The sequence below is a fragment of the Mixophyes fleayi genome, chromosome 2 (genome assembly GCF_038048845.1).
Source record: "Mixophyes fleayi isolate aMixFle1 chromosome 2, aMixFle1.hap1, whole genome shotgun sequence".
Lineage (NCBI taxonomy): Eukaryota > Metazoa > Chordata > Amphibia > Anura > Limnodynastidae > Mixophyes > Mixophyes fleayi.
In genome coordinates, this window is record NC_134403.1 from 77,989,282 (window position 1) to 78,006,505 (window position 17,224).

The window sequence follows — 17,224 nt, forward strand, 5'->3', positions numbered from 1 at the left end:
GTGTGTATATGTAATGTAAATATAAATGACACCGCCTTTAGTGCAGCTTATGACGGATGGGTCTTAAAGGCAGAGGACCAAGTCTGTGCCGCTTGCACAACAAGATGGCGTTTTCGAACCTCTAATAGTAATAATCTCCTCAGAACATGGCATTAGTGCCCAATATTTCCCTGGTTGGGTTATAGTTCCTCAGCTTTGCCTTAGATTCTCAGCTCCTGGCTGGAGTATTTGAAGGCCTGAGGTGAAAAAGACATTATTGACAACTAATGTCATGTTCTCAGAGGATTATTATTTCAGATATCATTATGGAAGCAGAGTTTAGACTAACATTCAAGTCAAGTATGCAATACAATCTGTTAAAGCTGCACCACCACATGACTAACCATGGAGCCCATGGATAAACAGTTGTATGGAGCTGCCCTGCAGGCTCTATGGAGGGGGTGGAGCTATTTTTAGTGGCAGATCTACTATTGGTGTAGCAGTTGTGTGCACTGGGGCCCATAGAGATAATCGGGCCCGCTGTACGGCAGATGCAGAGGGTTGGAAGTAGCAAGCTGTAGGCCCCATTTTCCTGCACCTTTACTGTCACATTCCCTCCTAGGTGGTTATGCAGCTTTAAGAAGTTTTAATTTAATAAACTGAATTAATCAATTTAATGTAATTCTAAATCCACAAATAGTAGAGCATCTAGTAGAAAAAAAATCACCTGCAGTACTGCAGCTGCAGAATTGAACAGTGGGAGGTGATAACCCCCATTCTGCTCGCGCTGTCTCCCAGGCTGTCAGGTAATGTGGCTTCATATTGACAGAAAGAGGCCAGGCTTGTTTCTCACCTTGTGTCAGTGTGCAGCAACGTAAAAGGTTTAAGCTGGTGGCGCCCCCTTCTGCCTGTCTCTGGCGCCCCACTTGCTCTCCCCTTTCCAAAAGTCCTGAACGCAAGTGCCAGAGTAATAATTATGTAATAAACAACACCTATTCTCATTGTCTGCATATTTTAATTTATTATATATCTGACAGCTGCCATTTTGATTGCTCTGGAGAGCCCAAAATGTAACTGTACCTAAATGGCAGAATCATAACAGGAAAATGGTCTGAAATACTTTCTAACCATAATCAAACAATATTTAAAAAAAAACGAAAAAAAAAAAAACAAAAAACCAGACCGGTGAGTAACCTTGTGTTACAAAGCAAATTGTTTGAAAAATAAATATTTTTTACAAAATGTATGACAAAATTCTGTCAAAAATTTCCAAAATGTGAACGTTATTTAATTTAGTTATATTTTGCCTCAGTTTTTGTACTCCAGACTTGTGTGGATGCCATCTAGTGGTACAACAGAATAAAACAACTTAATCAATTTTTAAGTCACAGTAAAAAAAAATACAGCACATAATGCTAGTGACTTGTAGTCATGCTTCACTTCTCTGAGATGAAAATTTAATTTTGAACAGCATTCCGTTGGTACCATATATTTATTTCATGATATAGAAAATAAGCAACAAGGCAAGAACAAACAGTGCTTTATGAACGGGGTTAATGTATGCTTGCTGTGCAGGAATTAATGTGCCTCATGGTACATGCTCATTTGTTACCATTTGATTAGCTAATGCACTGGCACAGTGTAACAGCAAATGACAAACACCCACACAGCCTCACTCGAGCGAACACCTTAATTGTTACAGTTCCTTTCTGCACAGTGGAAAGCTATTTTTTTTAAGCCGCTACCTGCTGCTTCTTGTGGGAGGATCTACTGCAAGGAGAGCCCACACACATTCCAATTCAATCCTTCCACAAAGAGAGCGGCAAGTCATTGTAGCTGGAGTAGCAACGCACAGTTGCCTGGTACTTAGGTGTAGAGAAGAAGCAGACTTGCTGCGTTGTTATGTGGGCGAGATTTGTTTTGTGTCACAGAAGGACAGGACACATTGGAAATCAATGAAGATGTAGCGAATATAAAAATGGATTACACACACACACACACACACACACACACACACACACACCATGTGCGTGTGAAAATGTAATGCAATATTACAATCTCTAAATTGAACTTCAGTTCTAATATTATGGCTAAAATACATATTGTCAACTGTCGTTATTTTAAGGGACTGTTTTTACTTATTTAAAGTGCAAAAATTATATACTAACCAAGCTTGGTAAACATGTTATGATGGTTATGATGGGGATTGTATTGTCCACTTGTCCAGGAGCAAAGTGACCTTCAAACATATTTTAAGATCATGGCTACTATACATGGTTCTATCTCTGTGATTTTCAGCATGGGCCAGTGTGGAACTGTTCACTTAGAGGAACTGTGTCACATGGTCTGACACTGACCAGAGGGCATCACAGTCACCAAGCTGAGTCTATTGTACTGTCTGGCCCTTTCCATTCCCATATTGCTTCCCTCGCTCTGCTTTTCAATAAACAGAGGTTGGAGCAGGAAGACTGCCCAAACAAAAGTAAGCTATATGTCTATGTAGGCTCTTTCTCCCCATCTGAGCCTTGATGCATGCTGACAAAAATGCACTTGGCTCCTCTAAACCTAGAGGCAGAACTACTTGGATCCTTGACTTTTTTTGTATGCCTGAAGAATGATCACAAAAGGTTTCTTCCATGCTCTCAGACGATGTCTGTCGGACAAGGGACATACGATACAGCCTTCTAATCCTGGGCAGCCTCCCTGAAGCATGTCTCGCACACCAACTTTGATGGCATAGCTGGTAGACAATTTTCCCAGCAGGCACCTTAGGCTGGTCTGGGACATCTAGATGTGGAGTGTTTTCTGCAACTTTTTTAAAATCGATGTATAAAACAGTACAGTATAAAATTGGTTCCTCAAGATAAACTTGTCAAGAGGGTTAGACACAACAAAGCTGGTTTCCCAATAAAATTGTAAAGGATAAGAGAATAGGAGAAGAACAAGGAGAGGGGAAGGGAATCAGTGTTTACATGGTGCCTGGAACGGGAGAGCCATGAAGTCTATACAATAGGGTCTTTTCTGTAACGTTTTATCCTGGATTGTGGATAAATACGTCTTGACCTGGATGATCAGACTGATTACAAGTCCAAATTCCTATAATGTCGATGAGAACTCTGGCATCCAGAATAACAGCACGGAAGCCATAAGTGTCCTGAAAAACACTGATCTCTACCATACTCTTAATTCAACGATTATCTTATTATTTTGCTCACATGTCAGCGATGACGGGTTCAGTGTCCGGCATCTAAGCATCAGTCAAGAGACAAACAAAAGCAAACATATATAGGTACAAAAAGATTTTTGCACACCCCTTCAAAGGTTAAGGCTAAGGTGCTCGGTAGAGTCCAACAGATAGAAGTATACAGAAAATTTGTAAAAAGACAAGCACTCTTCAAATACAAATGAAGAGTTTAATCTGATATTTCATTCTCTAAAGAGACCTTTATTAATGTCTGTCTGATTAAAGCTATTTAATACTTCATCTTCACCTATAATACAATATATATATATATATATATATATATATATATATATATATATATTTCATTTTGACATACTAGGCCATAAGTGTTAATTCTGCACTCGTTACCTCCCAATGAAGGATGCCCTATTTTTGAAGACTTAGCAGACCTCCATACATGTATAGAATGTGTTTACATTCTGTGGCCTAACATGGAAATCACTTGTTAGGACTAGGTGTCAGTAAAGCAGATAGACTCATTGTAAGGTGTTATTTATGTGTGAAGTGTTAGCTCCATTTGAATGCTGCATAATAAATGTTCGTTGGTAAAAATGAACACAGGTTTTTCCTAAATTATTCTGCGGCTAGAGTGTGACAGATGTTTGAGAATGCATGTTAGATGCGAGGTGTTACTCAACTTTTCAGTTTCTCTAAAAAGTAATCGTTGACCAGATTTATTGTTACAGCTGTCGCTTGTTTTATTCTTTTCATTTAAATTATGTGTCATATTTTTGGTGCATTGCTGACAAGAGCTGATTTATTACAAGTACAATTATAGCCAGTTTTATTTTGTTTGATGAATATTTACTCGTAGTTACATGAATAGGGTCTATTATGAAATTTGAACGGACTTGCACACTTGAATTTACTTAAAATATACAACTAAGCCCAAATAAACAACTGTTCATATTTGAAGTATGGATGTAAACTGTACTAATCTATAATAGACACATATAATATTGTAGCTTTTTTAAAACTAATGAGTGTTGTAGTAATCACCATATCCCAAAGCACAAAAAAATGGGTCAAAAAGGTAAAATAGCAAGGAAATGTAATGTAATGCATCTTTACAGATCACTTCTATTAACTAGGACAGCGCTATTAAAGGGAATCATATTGCATCATTATGGGATTCCATCCCCTTTAAACTTAAAGCAACTGGGGATTTCCCTACTTCCCCCATCCCCTTGAACGGATGGTATAAACTCCACACCATGGTTGTTATTCATGATATTAAGAATTCAATGCAAACGTTGCTTACTTTTATGATGACATCATACTCCTAGTGCACCATTGTGTATATTTTAACCAAGTAATGCACGGATTAATACATTAGAACGGCTAGAGTGCGGAACACAAAAATATAGTGGCGAGTGAAGTATCTATGTTCTTATTAGAACACAGGATTTATATCAGAGTGGGGCCCTTAATCCTCCCACCCAGTACCCTCAACTTTTACTCAGAAAGATATGTAGCTGTGCCAAGTACTATCAGAACAGAATATAGTGCCACTGCTCAACACAGTTCATTCCCGCCATGTTTCTTTACAAATGCAAAATAAATCAAATAAAATAACACATACAAAATATGAAGGGAAAAAGCATAATCTCAACCTCTGTCACCATTAGGCACAGGCTGTATTAAACACTAAGGGCCGAATTCAATTAAGGAAACTAAAGCAAAAAAAAAAAATTAGCAACTTTGCACCATGGCAAAAACATGTTGCATTGGAGGGGGAGTTAAATTTAAAATGTGGGGACAGATTTATAGTTGAGGTAGGGCAAGACCTAGATCAACTTTAAACTTCAGTGTAAAAATAATTTGTGTGTTACATGAAAAAACAGCCAGTATTTAACTTATGTGCAAAATAATAAACTAATTTGCATCCCTTGTATTGTAATATGGTTTTGTCCAGACGAGAACTCATTTTTTTGCCTTACTTTCCTCAATGAATCGGGCCCTAAATGTAGTGCTGCACTTACTATAATGCCTAGAGTAAAACAAATCTTTTACTACAGAATGTAACTTATGTTATCCTCTAACATGCTATATCCTATAATGTGCAGTCAATAAGTTTTAGCCTTTACTGTATCACTTTTCAGAGCTTCCTAATGAAACGTAGTGGCAACTCTCTGAACAAGGAATGGAAGAAGAAGTATGTTACACTGACAAGCAATGGAATGTTGCTCTACCATCCCAGCATTAATGTAAGTGTCTTCAGGACTCAGCCTTTCTTTGAAAAGCTACTATGGTGGCAGAACATTTGTACTAGCTAAACATGTATCCTACCTTAAGAATACATCATTTGTCAATAAAACGTTAGTCCAGCTCTGTACAAAGAACCTTATTTCTCTACTCAAATGTGTTTTTTGAAAAATCTCTGGATGATATTTCATTTTGCAGCATAAATACATAGCAGAAATGACATAATTTAGATATTTCCTTCATTTAACTGTAATACATTTATAATGCTAACACTGGTTAACAACCGTATCACTTTTGTAAGTGTTTTACTAAACATTTTGGCATCTATTTAGGACCCCAGCTTGGTAGCCCTCAATATGTGCCAATTTGCAGAGGTACATAGAAAAGCACCACGCAATTTACTATGCCGGGGATACTCTGGGAGTCTTTATGTTAACTCTTCTACTCAACAAAGTGTTTTCCCTTTTCACCAGCAGTCTAATGCTGCTGGTGAATGGAGATAGTGCTATGCGCATGCGCATACAGCTTTCCTGGTGAGGGTTTCAGCAAAGCTGGAGAGGAAAAGACCAATAGCGTCATCCTTAAGAAATTAACTAGTGCATAGAGGTCTATGGGGACAGTGGTAAGCTCCGTTAATGGGGAAAATCTCCATAAATAGCATAAACGGTGAAAGAGCCCTTTGCTGGCATTTACACCAGCATTTTGGCTCTTCACCTCATCCTACAAATGAACTATTTTTGTGCCTTTCTTTCTCCATAATGTATAACCTAGCTTTTACATCAAATCTACTAACACAGTGAAGTAAATTCTATCCATATACTACTCATCGAAATCACTATTGTGGCTAGACCGTTCATTTCTAATCACCAGTGATCATGGAATAGTAATCTCTAGTTACAGAATTCTCATATAATTGTTTCTTTCAAAATGTTTCTATTCCCTGTGGCTGTAAATTTTATATTTGTACTAAGATGAAACTGTTGAGACATAATCATGTTTTCGCTTGATTGTTATCTACGTTCTCTACCAATCATATTACATTGCAAGGTCTATTTTGCCAGATACTGCTTAGGGAGATAAGAGGCTTGTGTATCATTTCATGCTGTTGTGCCAACAGGGAATCATTTTGATATTATCCCTGCATTGCAAAGTAGGAGAGTAATAACAGCCCTGTCATACTCTGACACCTTTTGTTAAACCTAAAAAACGGGCAACAGAAGCCAATGTGTTAGTCTTCAGATGTGACTTTTAGGCATACTCATTGAGGATGGAGCACCTAATATATTTGATTTTCCGGAGAGAAGTCCATGTTTAACCATATTTGAAATCAGAATGTATGTGGCTTGAAGAAAAAGGAATGGGATGGTGTACAACAGAGCAGTGAGAGCATCCACACACATTACTTATACGATCAACACTCACATCCATTCAGTTTTTGAGGCTTGACACACTAAATGGATCCCCAGTCCCGTTTAGTAATTGCTTAGGCTTAGAGTTCACTAGGGAAATTAAGCAAAAGATACTGAGGTTCAAATGTTAAAGGTATTATCTTTTAGCTTCAATTTCATGTTATTTGTGCTTATGTCACATGCATAGGTGATATCTAATATATTTTGCCCATGAATTTATAGCCAGGTCAGCCAGTAAACTGCAGTGTCAGATTTGTAACAAACATTCTCAAAATTGCTGTTTTAGGCACATTTACTGGTTTGTGAACACTTATTATATTCTTCAACAGCAACATCAGTGTTTAAGAAACCTCAAAGTAGGTCAGGCTAGACCCAACCTATAACTAGCCAGGCACAATAGAAGAGTTACAGCCACAACTGTATAGAAACCACAAGGAAATATATGAGTGGAATTCGCCTGTATATCAAATAAACTTCATACATCTAATATATCCAAAATATCAATTTTCCATTTTGGATTTCTATTTCCTTATAAAACACCTCTTACAGTCTTTCCAGTAACTCTTCCCCTCTCTACCTGTTGTTTATGTGACTCTTCCCCTCTCTACCTGTTGTTCCTGTGACTCTTCCCCTCTCTACCTGTTGTTCCTGTGACTCCTCCCCTCTCTACCTGTTGTTTATATGACTATTCTACTCTCTACCTGTTGTTCCTGTGACTCTTCCTCTCTCTCTACCTGTTGTTCATGTGACTCCTCCCCTCTCTACCTGTTGTTTTTATGACTATTCTACTCTCTACCTGTTGTTCCTGTGACTCTTCCTCTCTCTCTCTCTACCTGTTGTTCCTTTGACTATTCTACTCTTTAGCTGTTGTTCCTGTGACTCTTCCCTTCTCTATCTGTTGTTCCTGTGATTCTTCCCCTCTCTACCTGTTGTTCCTGTGATTCTTCCCCTCTCTACCTGTTGTTCCTTTGGCTCTTCCCCCTCTACCTATTGCTCATGTGACTCTTCCCCTCTCTGCCTGTTGTTCATATGACTATTCTACTCTCTACCTGTTGTTTTTGTGACTATTCTACTCTTTACCTGTTGCTCCTTTGACTCTTCCCCTTTATACCTGTTGTTCCTGTGACTATTCTACTCTCTACCTGTTGTTCCTGTGACTCTTCCCCTCTCTATTTGTTGTTCATGTGATTATTCTACTCTCTAAATGTTGTTCCGGTGACTCTTCCCTCTCTACCTGCTGGTCATATGACTCGTCTCTCTACCTTTCCTATTGTGTAAATTAAATGATGATCACTATTCACATGTATACTGTATCTGTGTTTAAAGGACTATTTGCACAGTACCCATGGGAAGGAGATGGATCTTTTGAGAACAACAGTGAAAGTGCCTGGAAAGAGACCACCAAGAGCTATTTCTGCCTGTGGCCCATCGGCCAGCATCAATGGCTTGTTAAAAGATGTGGGCAACACACCAGTGATAGATACGTCAAGTAACAAGCTTCAAACAACAAGTGAGTAATGTTGACAAATATCTAACTTTTAAATATTGGTATTCCTGAAAAGCTTATTACTAAAGAAAATGTATTCGGCATGTGCATCTATGTGATTCACAGTTCACACACATATTCTACATACTGTAGTAGGCTTAATTAGTGAGATTGTCATGTACTGAGGTAGACTTTGGCACACTTTAACATATATCTTAATAACGGAGTCACAACCCAGCAGATACGATACTTATAGACCCCTGGTAGTTTTATTTTTCTGGTTGCAATATACAAAATAAAAGCTTGTGCCTAATTATAACAATTAGGGGAGGTCTGCCAATGTTTGGCCTGGGGGCAGGGGCAGGGGCTGACTGGGCTGGGAGGCAAACGGCCATAGTGTATATATATGTATGTATGTATATATATATATATATATATATATATATATATCTACACGACCATATCATAACTTACTTAAAAGAACAGTGGTCTCTTTTCCTCTCTGATAATGACCTTAAATTTTGTGGGAGACAGGAATGGCAGTCCTCTCAGGGTATATAATTGCTCTATATCGCAAACACACAAAAATGAAATAAATATGTAAATGAGGCAAGACAAAAAGTGGAAAGATGCTTGTTCCAATTAAAAAGTTAGTAACTCTGCAGGAGGGACTTTATGATGTCTAAAGCAGAATATGAAGCCCATGTGACAGTGGGGCACATAACTCATGTAGACTGGATAGCCAAATATCACCGCCTAACAGCCAAAATATGAAAATTACCATTAACTTAATCAAGGGGGCAAGAGATAAGATACTGATTAGCATGTAAGTTGACACAGAGAAAATCACAGCAGAACTCCTAAAAATAGCACAGATTTGTAATAATTTCTAAAGCAAATCTTTTAGGGCCATCCTGGGGGATACAGGCTGTGCTTCTTCAAGGCCGTATCATCAGATCTATTCTATTCATACGATTACCATGTAGAAAGTAGTTGGCGCTATTAAGAGTAGAGTTGGAACTTATGATGGGCTAATAGGATCTTTTTAATCTCAGTGTGTGTGCCAGTTCTGTTACCGGTTTTTAATGAGACATGTTAAATAACTATTTAACAAGCTCTTAATCCCCTAATATCCGACAGTTATCCACTGCAATTTTAGGCATCCCCTCTATTTATAAGTAAAGGATCGCAGCAGATATTGGAGATATCTACAGCTTTCACACTGTTTGTGAATGCAAAAGCATTCCCATAAGCTTCTATGGGGACAGCTATTTTGTTATTTTGACTTGTGCCGCGATGGAGTTAGCCAATGAAGCCTATGGGGAAGGTAATGCGGTAGAGGGATCTTCAGATAACTCACTGCATCCTACCTGCTCTCCCTTCCGGTTACAGCCAGGACAGCCATTTATTGTCACTGCTGTTCCGACAGAACACTTTTAATAAATGCTTGCAATCTTTCATTCCTTATCATTGCGATAAGGAATATAAATTATCGATTAAAAAATGTCCCAGTTAATAAATATACTCCTTATAGTCTATAAGAGAGTACATCATAAAAAAGGCAAGGACCCATTAATGGCCACCTCATATAGACTCACTTCACTACTCAATATTAACATAAAATTATCGACAACAAATTACAGCATGGTGTTTGGCCAAAATACATATAAAAAGACTCCATATGTATCAGAGAATGGCCATCTGCCTGTAAATATTTTAAAAAATTATTGGCATTGAACCAAAGATTCTCAATATACCAAGATTATAATTATTAAATTTTCTGGTGTTTATAGGTGCCAACAAATTATGCAGTACAGTGCAATCATATAATGTTTTATTCATTCACATCAGTACCTGTCCCAATTGAGCTTACAATCAAATATTCGCTACCACAGGCACACATATGCGTTCACATTATGGCCAATTTATTCAGAAGCCAAATTACTTCAGCTACATTTTGCCATTGATACTGAAGAGCATTTCATAATGTTGGCTGCGTTTTGAAGTTTATATATAACATAGAGAATCATCAGGGGCGGGCTGGGCCGGGGGGCAGGGGATCATCAATGACGCGGAAGCATCGCATGTCATGTGATGCGGCCGTCTGTACGCCCCCCCGGGCTGAACTGTGCCAGGCCGCGCCTGAGAATCATAGTTGTTATAATTGTAAAATGTTTAATTTAATTAATAAAAATATATTTTTTTAAATCTTCCTACTTAAAGTCATGATGTTAGAAACTTTTCATTGAGTTGAACTACCTAAACTGACATACAAGCAGTAATTGATGAACAGTGTGCTAGCATTTTCTGCCACTTTCAACATTTTTCTGTAGCTTACCTTGTAAGACGATTTCACAGTGCCACCCAGTGGTGTTATGCTGTCAGGTTCACTGCATCAACTATTGTTTGCTTAAAGTTAATCTATGACATTCATATTGGGCTGAATTTGTAAGAGAATGAGGCTGGCAGCTGCCATCTGAAGATCAAATTACAGAAGTATCTTCTAAAGTGTTGTCACGCTTGTATGCAGTTTAACATTTACAATAATTTATGAGTGAATTGCTTTGGAAATGACTTCCTATCTTGTATAGCCTTTTTATCAAGGTTGCTCCATCTGGATTATAAGCATATGAAAGGTTATCATCTCTACAGGAATGCATGTTTTAATGATCTCTTTCCAAAACAGTCACAGTAACTGCATCTTATAATTGTGTTTAATTGTAATGATCTGTCTCTCAATTGAATAATTCCTTTGTACTGTCTTATTCTAACCATCATTTTATATGTTTTGTTTATTTGGGTTGCATAAAACCTATAATAAAAAATAAAAAAAGATAAACAGATGGTAAATTGTTGGTAACTGTTGGATCAAGTTATAGCCGTATAAAGTGTTTAGTATTCTGAATTTGTACTTCTTTTGTTTAATTGTGCTAAGCATTTTGCATAGTTTATAAACATTATTTTACATAAGAGTTAAGTAAATAATACGTATTACTTGTTATGTAATCATAATAGTAAAGAAATCATTCCAGAGGCAGGACTTTGTTATGGACCAAAGCAACTGAAGGAGGAAGATCATTGTAGGGCCTTGACATATTCACGGTCATTCCTTAATACCACTACACCCAATCACAACACACTCCCTACAAACAGACACAAATCTGTTACTACTTTGCAGTCTCTGCACTTCCCTAACCCGATATCTTAATCCGCAACGTCTAGATTACAGTAAACTATAACTGTATGTACTACAGTCTGCGCAATGATCTTTCCCCTGCATCTCTCTGCTCTCTGCATTGTATCTCTTCTTCCTGCAATGGTCTTCCTCCTGCATTTCCTGCAATGGTTTTCCTTCTGCTTCTCTCCACTGCCTGCAGTGGTCTTCCTCCTGTTTTACTTCACTCCCTGCAATGGTTTTCCTCTTGCTTCTCTCCACTCCCTGCAATGGTCTTTTTCCCACTTCTCTCCACCTTTTGCAATGCTCTTTCTTCTGCTTGTCTACACTCCCTGCAATGATCTTCCTCCTACTTCTCTCTGCTCCCAACAGTGGTCTTCCTTCTGCTTCTCTCCACTCCTTTCAATGGTCTTCCTCCTACTTCTGTCTGCTCCCTACAATGGTCTTCTTCCTGCTTCTCTCCATTTCCTGCAATGGTCTTCCACCTGCTTCTCTCTGCTCCTCTCTGCTCCCTACAATGGTCTTCCTCCTGCTTCTCTCCATTCCCTGCAATGATCTTCCTCCTGCTTCTCTCTGCTCCCTACAATGGTCTTCCTCCTGCTTTTCTCCACTCCCTACAGTGGTCTTTCTCCTGCTTCTTTCTGCTCCCTACAATGGTATTCCGCCTGCTGCTCTCCACTTAGTACAATGGTCTTCCTTCTGCTTCTCTCTGCTCCCTACAATGGTCTTCCTTCTGCTTCTCTCTACTCCCTGCAATGGTCTTCCTCCTGCTTCTTTCTTCTCACTACAATGGTCTTCCTCCTGCTTTTCTCCACTCCCTACAGTGGTCTTTCTCCTGCTTCTTTCTGCTCCCTACAATGGTATTCCGCCTGCTGCTCTCCACTTAGTACAATGGTCTTCCTTCTGCTTCTCTCTGCTCCCTACAATGGTCTTCCTTCTGCTTCTCTCTACTCCCTGCAATGGTCTTCCTCCTGCTTCTTTCTTCTCACTACAATGGTCTTCCTTCTGCTTCTCTCCGCTCCCTGCAATGGTCTTCCTCCTGCTTCTTTCTGCTCCCTACAATGGTCTTGCTCCTGCTTCTCTCTGCTCCCTACAATGGTCTTGCTCCTGCTTCATTCTGCTCCCTACAATGGTCTTCCTCCTGCTACTCTCCACTCCCTGCAATGATCTTCCTCCAGTCTCTTATTTTTTCCTGTAATGACCTTTCTCCTTCTTCTGTCTGATCCCTGCAAAGATCTTTCTCATGCCTCTATCTGATCCCTGCAATGATATTTCCCCTTCCTCAATCCGATCCCTACAATAATTGATCCTTCCTCTCTGATCCCTGCAATGATTGATCCTTCCTCTCTGATCCCTGCAATGATTTTCCCCTTCCTCTGTTCAATGTCTGCAATGACTTTCCTGCTACCAGTCTCTTCTTCCAACAATGATTTTGATCCTGCCTCTCTCCGTACCCTGCAATGATGTTCCTCCTGCCACTCTCCACTCCCTTCAGTGAACTTATACTTGCCGTTCTCCGCTCCTTGTAATGTTTATCCCCTGCCTCTGTTCACTCCCTGAAATTAACTCTCCCCTACATCTCTCCACTCCTTGTAATGATTTTTACCATTACTCTGTTGGCATCCTATAACGATCTTCTTCCAGTCTCTGTCCACTCTTTGCATTAGTCTTTTCCCTGCCTTTTGGCACTACCTAATAATGTATTGTAAAAAAAATTAACAAATAACACTAGGTAATTTGTAGTTTTCAGTTTTCACACTCTTATTCTAACAGAAAACAAACCAGCAATACATTCACATTGTCACACATATGTACATCCACAGTACTTACACGTGTGCATACATATAGATGCAGAATATAAATAAAACACACAGACAGTTCTTAATGTTACACTTATCACTCTTTCTGTAACAAATTCACACCAAACAGAGACTGAGTCACTGTTTCTAGTATATTATAATGTTTGTTTATCACATATTTAAGGGTGTAATCCTGCAGTGTTATTGATATTTTAATATATACACAGCCATATACTATAATATATTGGTGCATTATATATATATCTACTATATAAATGCCTAGTGGCGTGTGTGAAAAAAAACCAAGCTGCAGCGCCACCTGCTGGGCAGAGTTATACACTGACCTATATATTTCTTGAAGGAGAAGTGACAGTTGGGAGTGGTTGGTGGTTTGTCGGGGGTGACAGTGGGGAGTTTTTAATACCTTAAGTAGCTTGATGAAGGATGTGGCGATAAAGATGAAGGATGAGGTAATGGAGAAAAATGATGAGGTAGTGACATGTGGACAAAACCACGTTAAAAAAGAGCGCTTGCGTCGGGAAGTAACGCTCTTCCCCTAAGGAGGCCTGGGCTAGGCCCAAATGCATGACAAGAACCTTTTTAACAGCTTAAGTAGCTTGATTTGACTAGAATGCACGAGTATCATGCACGGGTTAACTTGTATATATATATATATATATATATATATATACAACGGTCAATTTGGGCTTGTATATTAGGGTATGCCATACCAAACATATGTCAAAAGCAGGTGGACAACAATCCAAATGTGCCTTCAGATCATAGCTCAATAACAAAGTGCTAGAGTAGAGTTATCTCACATAAAACATTTCAATATATCCATGATTTCCATATACACACACCCATGATTACGTGAGTGACCGCCCCACTGGTTTTTGTGTGTATATATATATATATATATATGTACATATATATATATATATATATATATATATATATATATATATATATATAAAGAGAGAGAGAGAGACATATATGTGTGTATATATATATATATATATATCTATATCTATATATAAATATATATATATATATATATATATATATATATATATATAAATATATATATATATAAATATATATATATAGCTATATATTTATAGATAGATATATAGATATACACACAAAAACCAGTGGGGCGGTCACTCACGTAATCATGGGTGTGTGTATATGGAAATCATGGATATATTGAGATGTTTTATGTGAAATAACTCTATTCTAGCACTTTGTTATTGAGCTATGATCTGAAGGCACATATGGATTGTTGTCCACCTGCTTTTGACATATGTTTTTCCCTTAAACATGAGTGACCTTGACATTGAAGGGTTAAAAGATTATGAATATCAGAGCTCAATAACAGAATGTGCTAGCCTAAAAATAAAAAAGTCCTAGTGTCATTGTGGATAGTACAAATGTATTCATTTATTAGACATAGTTTATGGTATGTTTAGTTTATGCTGTTTATAAATAGCTTATTATATACATCTATACACACTAATGGCCTTCTGAATCCTAAAACAGAGAGTAGTTCGACTGGGGATGTGATTTCTAGCCCGTCCAGCAACAAAGAGCCCCCACCCTCTCCACTGATTGACAAGAAGAAGAACAAGAAGAAGAAGAACATGACCCCCTCGAAAACAGAGGGCTCGGCAGGGCAGGCAGATGGTAAGCTCTCCACAAGCAATAGCACTTCATTTAGTTACAGTACAAAGAGACACATGCAAAAAGATCACACTACCATTTACTGGAACTGTCAAAATTTCATCCAGAGTTTTATTGTTTTTGCTTCATTTACATGTTCATATATTGCATAATTAGGGCATTTAGATAACAACGTTAACTACTTAGTTTCATTTCTTGACCACCCTTCTATGTATGCCATTTACATAGTGTTCATTACCAATGGGCGCATAACACAGGACATTGCCGAGGGAGAGTCCCACCTAAACATAGAGGGCCTGATGCTGAGTTGGATGCATGTTGGGGCATAATTTCCACCAAAAAGCCAGTAAATCTAGGGTATTTACACACATATGCTGAGTTCTGAGGCATGTCAAGCTCTGCACCTGTAGTATATGTACCAGGATTACATCAGATATACGTATACTCACGTACACATTCACACAACCAGATCATAAACACAAGAACAGTTTGTTAACCTTTGTTTTGATAGCGAAAAACACATTAGATCTTAGGCTTGATATAACAAAGCAGATATTATATTCCTTGTTGCGTACAAAAGAAAATGGCAAACAGAAAAAATATTAGAAAACGCCCCAAAATCCTATAATATATGCATGATCAATGCAGAAAGCACCTATCAGCTTCAGAGGTGATTTTGTAATCGGCCAATCAAAATCAGTTAGTTAATGCTAGTGACTGTCATAACCATCAGCGATCACTTCTGTCCCCTGTTTCATCTCTCCAGTCACAAGGAGGTGTAAGTGTCTGATGCGTGTACGTCTGCTGCGCGCTCTTTGTGGCCACTGCAAATGTTTGTAATTTACCTTACACAACTGGTGGAAGTTCAACTCAGCATAAGGCCCAGACTGTATGAATTATTTTAAAACTCATCAGTATATGATAGCACTTTCCTAATCAACAAAGGAGTAGCCCTTGTTAAAATACAGTAAAATATGTTACCATCTCTATAAGTATCCTATGTTGCAATGTGATTATATTACTATAATGAGTTAGAACGTTAACTAGGATTATCATTTATTTAATAAACTAAAACAAATATGACTTGGGTCATAATACATTAGGGAACTGAATTGCAGGAATATAAATATCGTAGCCCAACGATCATCAATGGTCAAAACTTTTCCTGGAAAAATCATGGGAGCCCTAGCAATGTGCTTATTAATTGAAATTTTTTTTTTTGAACATCAGTCACAAACTGTGCGTGAGCGACCATTGTACTGTTGTTCTGTGGCCCATTTCTCACTAGCTTCTCTTTACAGTAACTCTGCACCTAGTGTCTGACTTCTTCCATTCCCGTTTGCTTTAATTCTGTCATTTTCTTCTCTTTCTTTCTGCCCTTTGTTCTTTCTGCTTCGCTGTCCGGGACCACCTTCCAGCCAAGCGCAAAATGTGGAAATTAAAAACATTTGGTAGTTTAAGAAATATTTATAAAACAGGTAAAGAATGCACATTAGCTATGTCTGTGTTTCATTTTGGGTCAATGATTGCTATTGGAAGAATGTACTGCTGGGTAATTGAATAGAGTAATGAAGTGTGCACATTACAGGAATTGTCAATTCTGTTTTTCTTCTGCCCTTTAACTCTGTACATCAGGTTGATATGATGTTTTCCTGCTTTTGCAAATTAGGACAATGGTAATCATTTATGAATCGGAAAATAGCCATGCAAACACAGAGATGGCCAGATGTTGGTGGATTGGGATAATTTGTGCAGAGTGTATGTGATTTTGTTTTGGAAGATATTCAATGGGAGGAAACAGCGCTTATTTGGAGGTGGTGACAATTAAGCAGGAGCTGCGGAACACTTTCAGTCTTGCAAAGTAGTCCAGACCAAATAATTTGGTTCAACTGCTTCTTTCTGTGGAACACTTTTTATAGGGACACATGTTTATGTGCTAACATGTCTATGTGCGGTCACATAGACAAAAAAACAGACACAAGGGGCCTGAGTCATTAAGGAGAGCAAAGCACAAAAAAGGACTAACTTTGCCCCTTGGCAAAACTATGTTGCATTGGAAGGGGAGGTACATTACAAATGTGGGGACAGATTTTTAGTTGGGATAGAGCATGTCCTAGATCAACTTTAAATTTCATTGTAAAAATAAAGTTATCAAGTATTTGTGTGCTACATGAAAAAGCAGATAGTATTTTCTTTACATGCAAAGTATTACAATAATTTACACCCCTTAATTTGTAATATGGT

The 17,224-nt window shown here is 38.2% G+C and overlaps 1 protein-coding gene across 4 annotated transcripts in view; it reads left to right on the top strand.

Annotated features, from left to right (window-relative positions):
- Positions 1–17,224, top strand: part of AGAP2 (ArfGAP with GTPase domain, ankyrin repeat and PH domain 2) — a 258,019-nt gene that overhangs the window by 224,161 nt on the left and 16,634 nt on the right. For 2 of the 4 annotated variants that reach the window (XM_075199338.1, XM_075199336.1), the window contains exons 10-13: positions 5,326–5,430; positions 8,164–8,347; positions 14,840–14,983; positions 16,399–16,458. In XM_075199338.1, the coding sequence (XP_075055439.1) occupies positions 5,326–5,430; positions 8,164–8,347; positions 14,840–14,983; positions 16,399–16,458 (493 nt within the window). The remainder of the gene's footprint in view (positions 1–5,325; positions 5,431–8,163; positions 8,348–14,839; positions 14,984–16,398; positions 16,459–17,224) is intronic. The other 2 variants (XM_075199339.1, XM_075199337.1) reach the window with 1 other exon arrangement.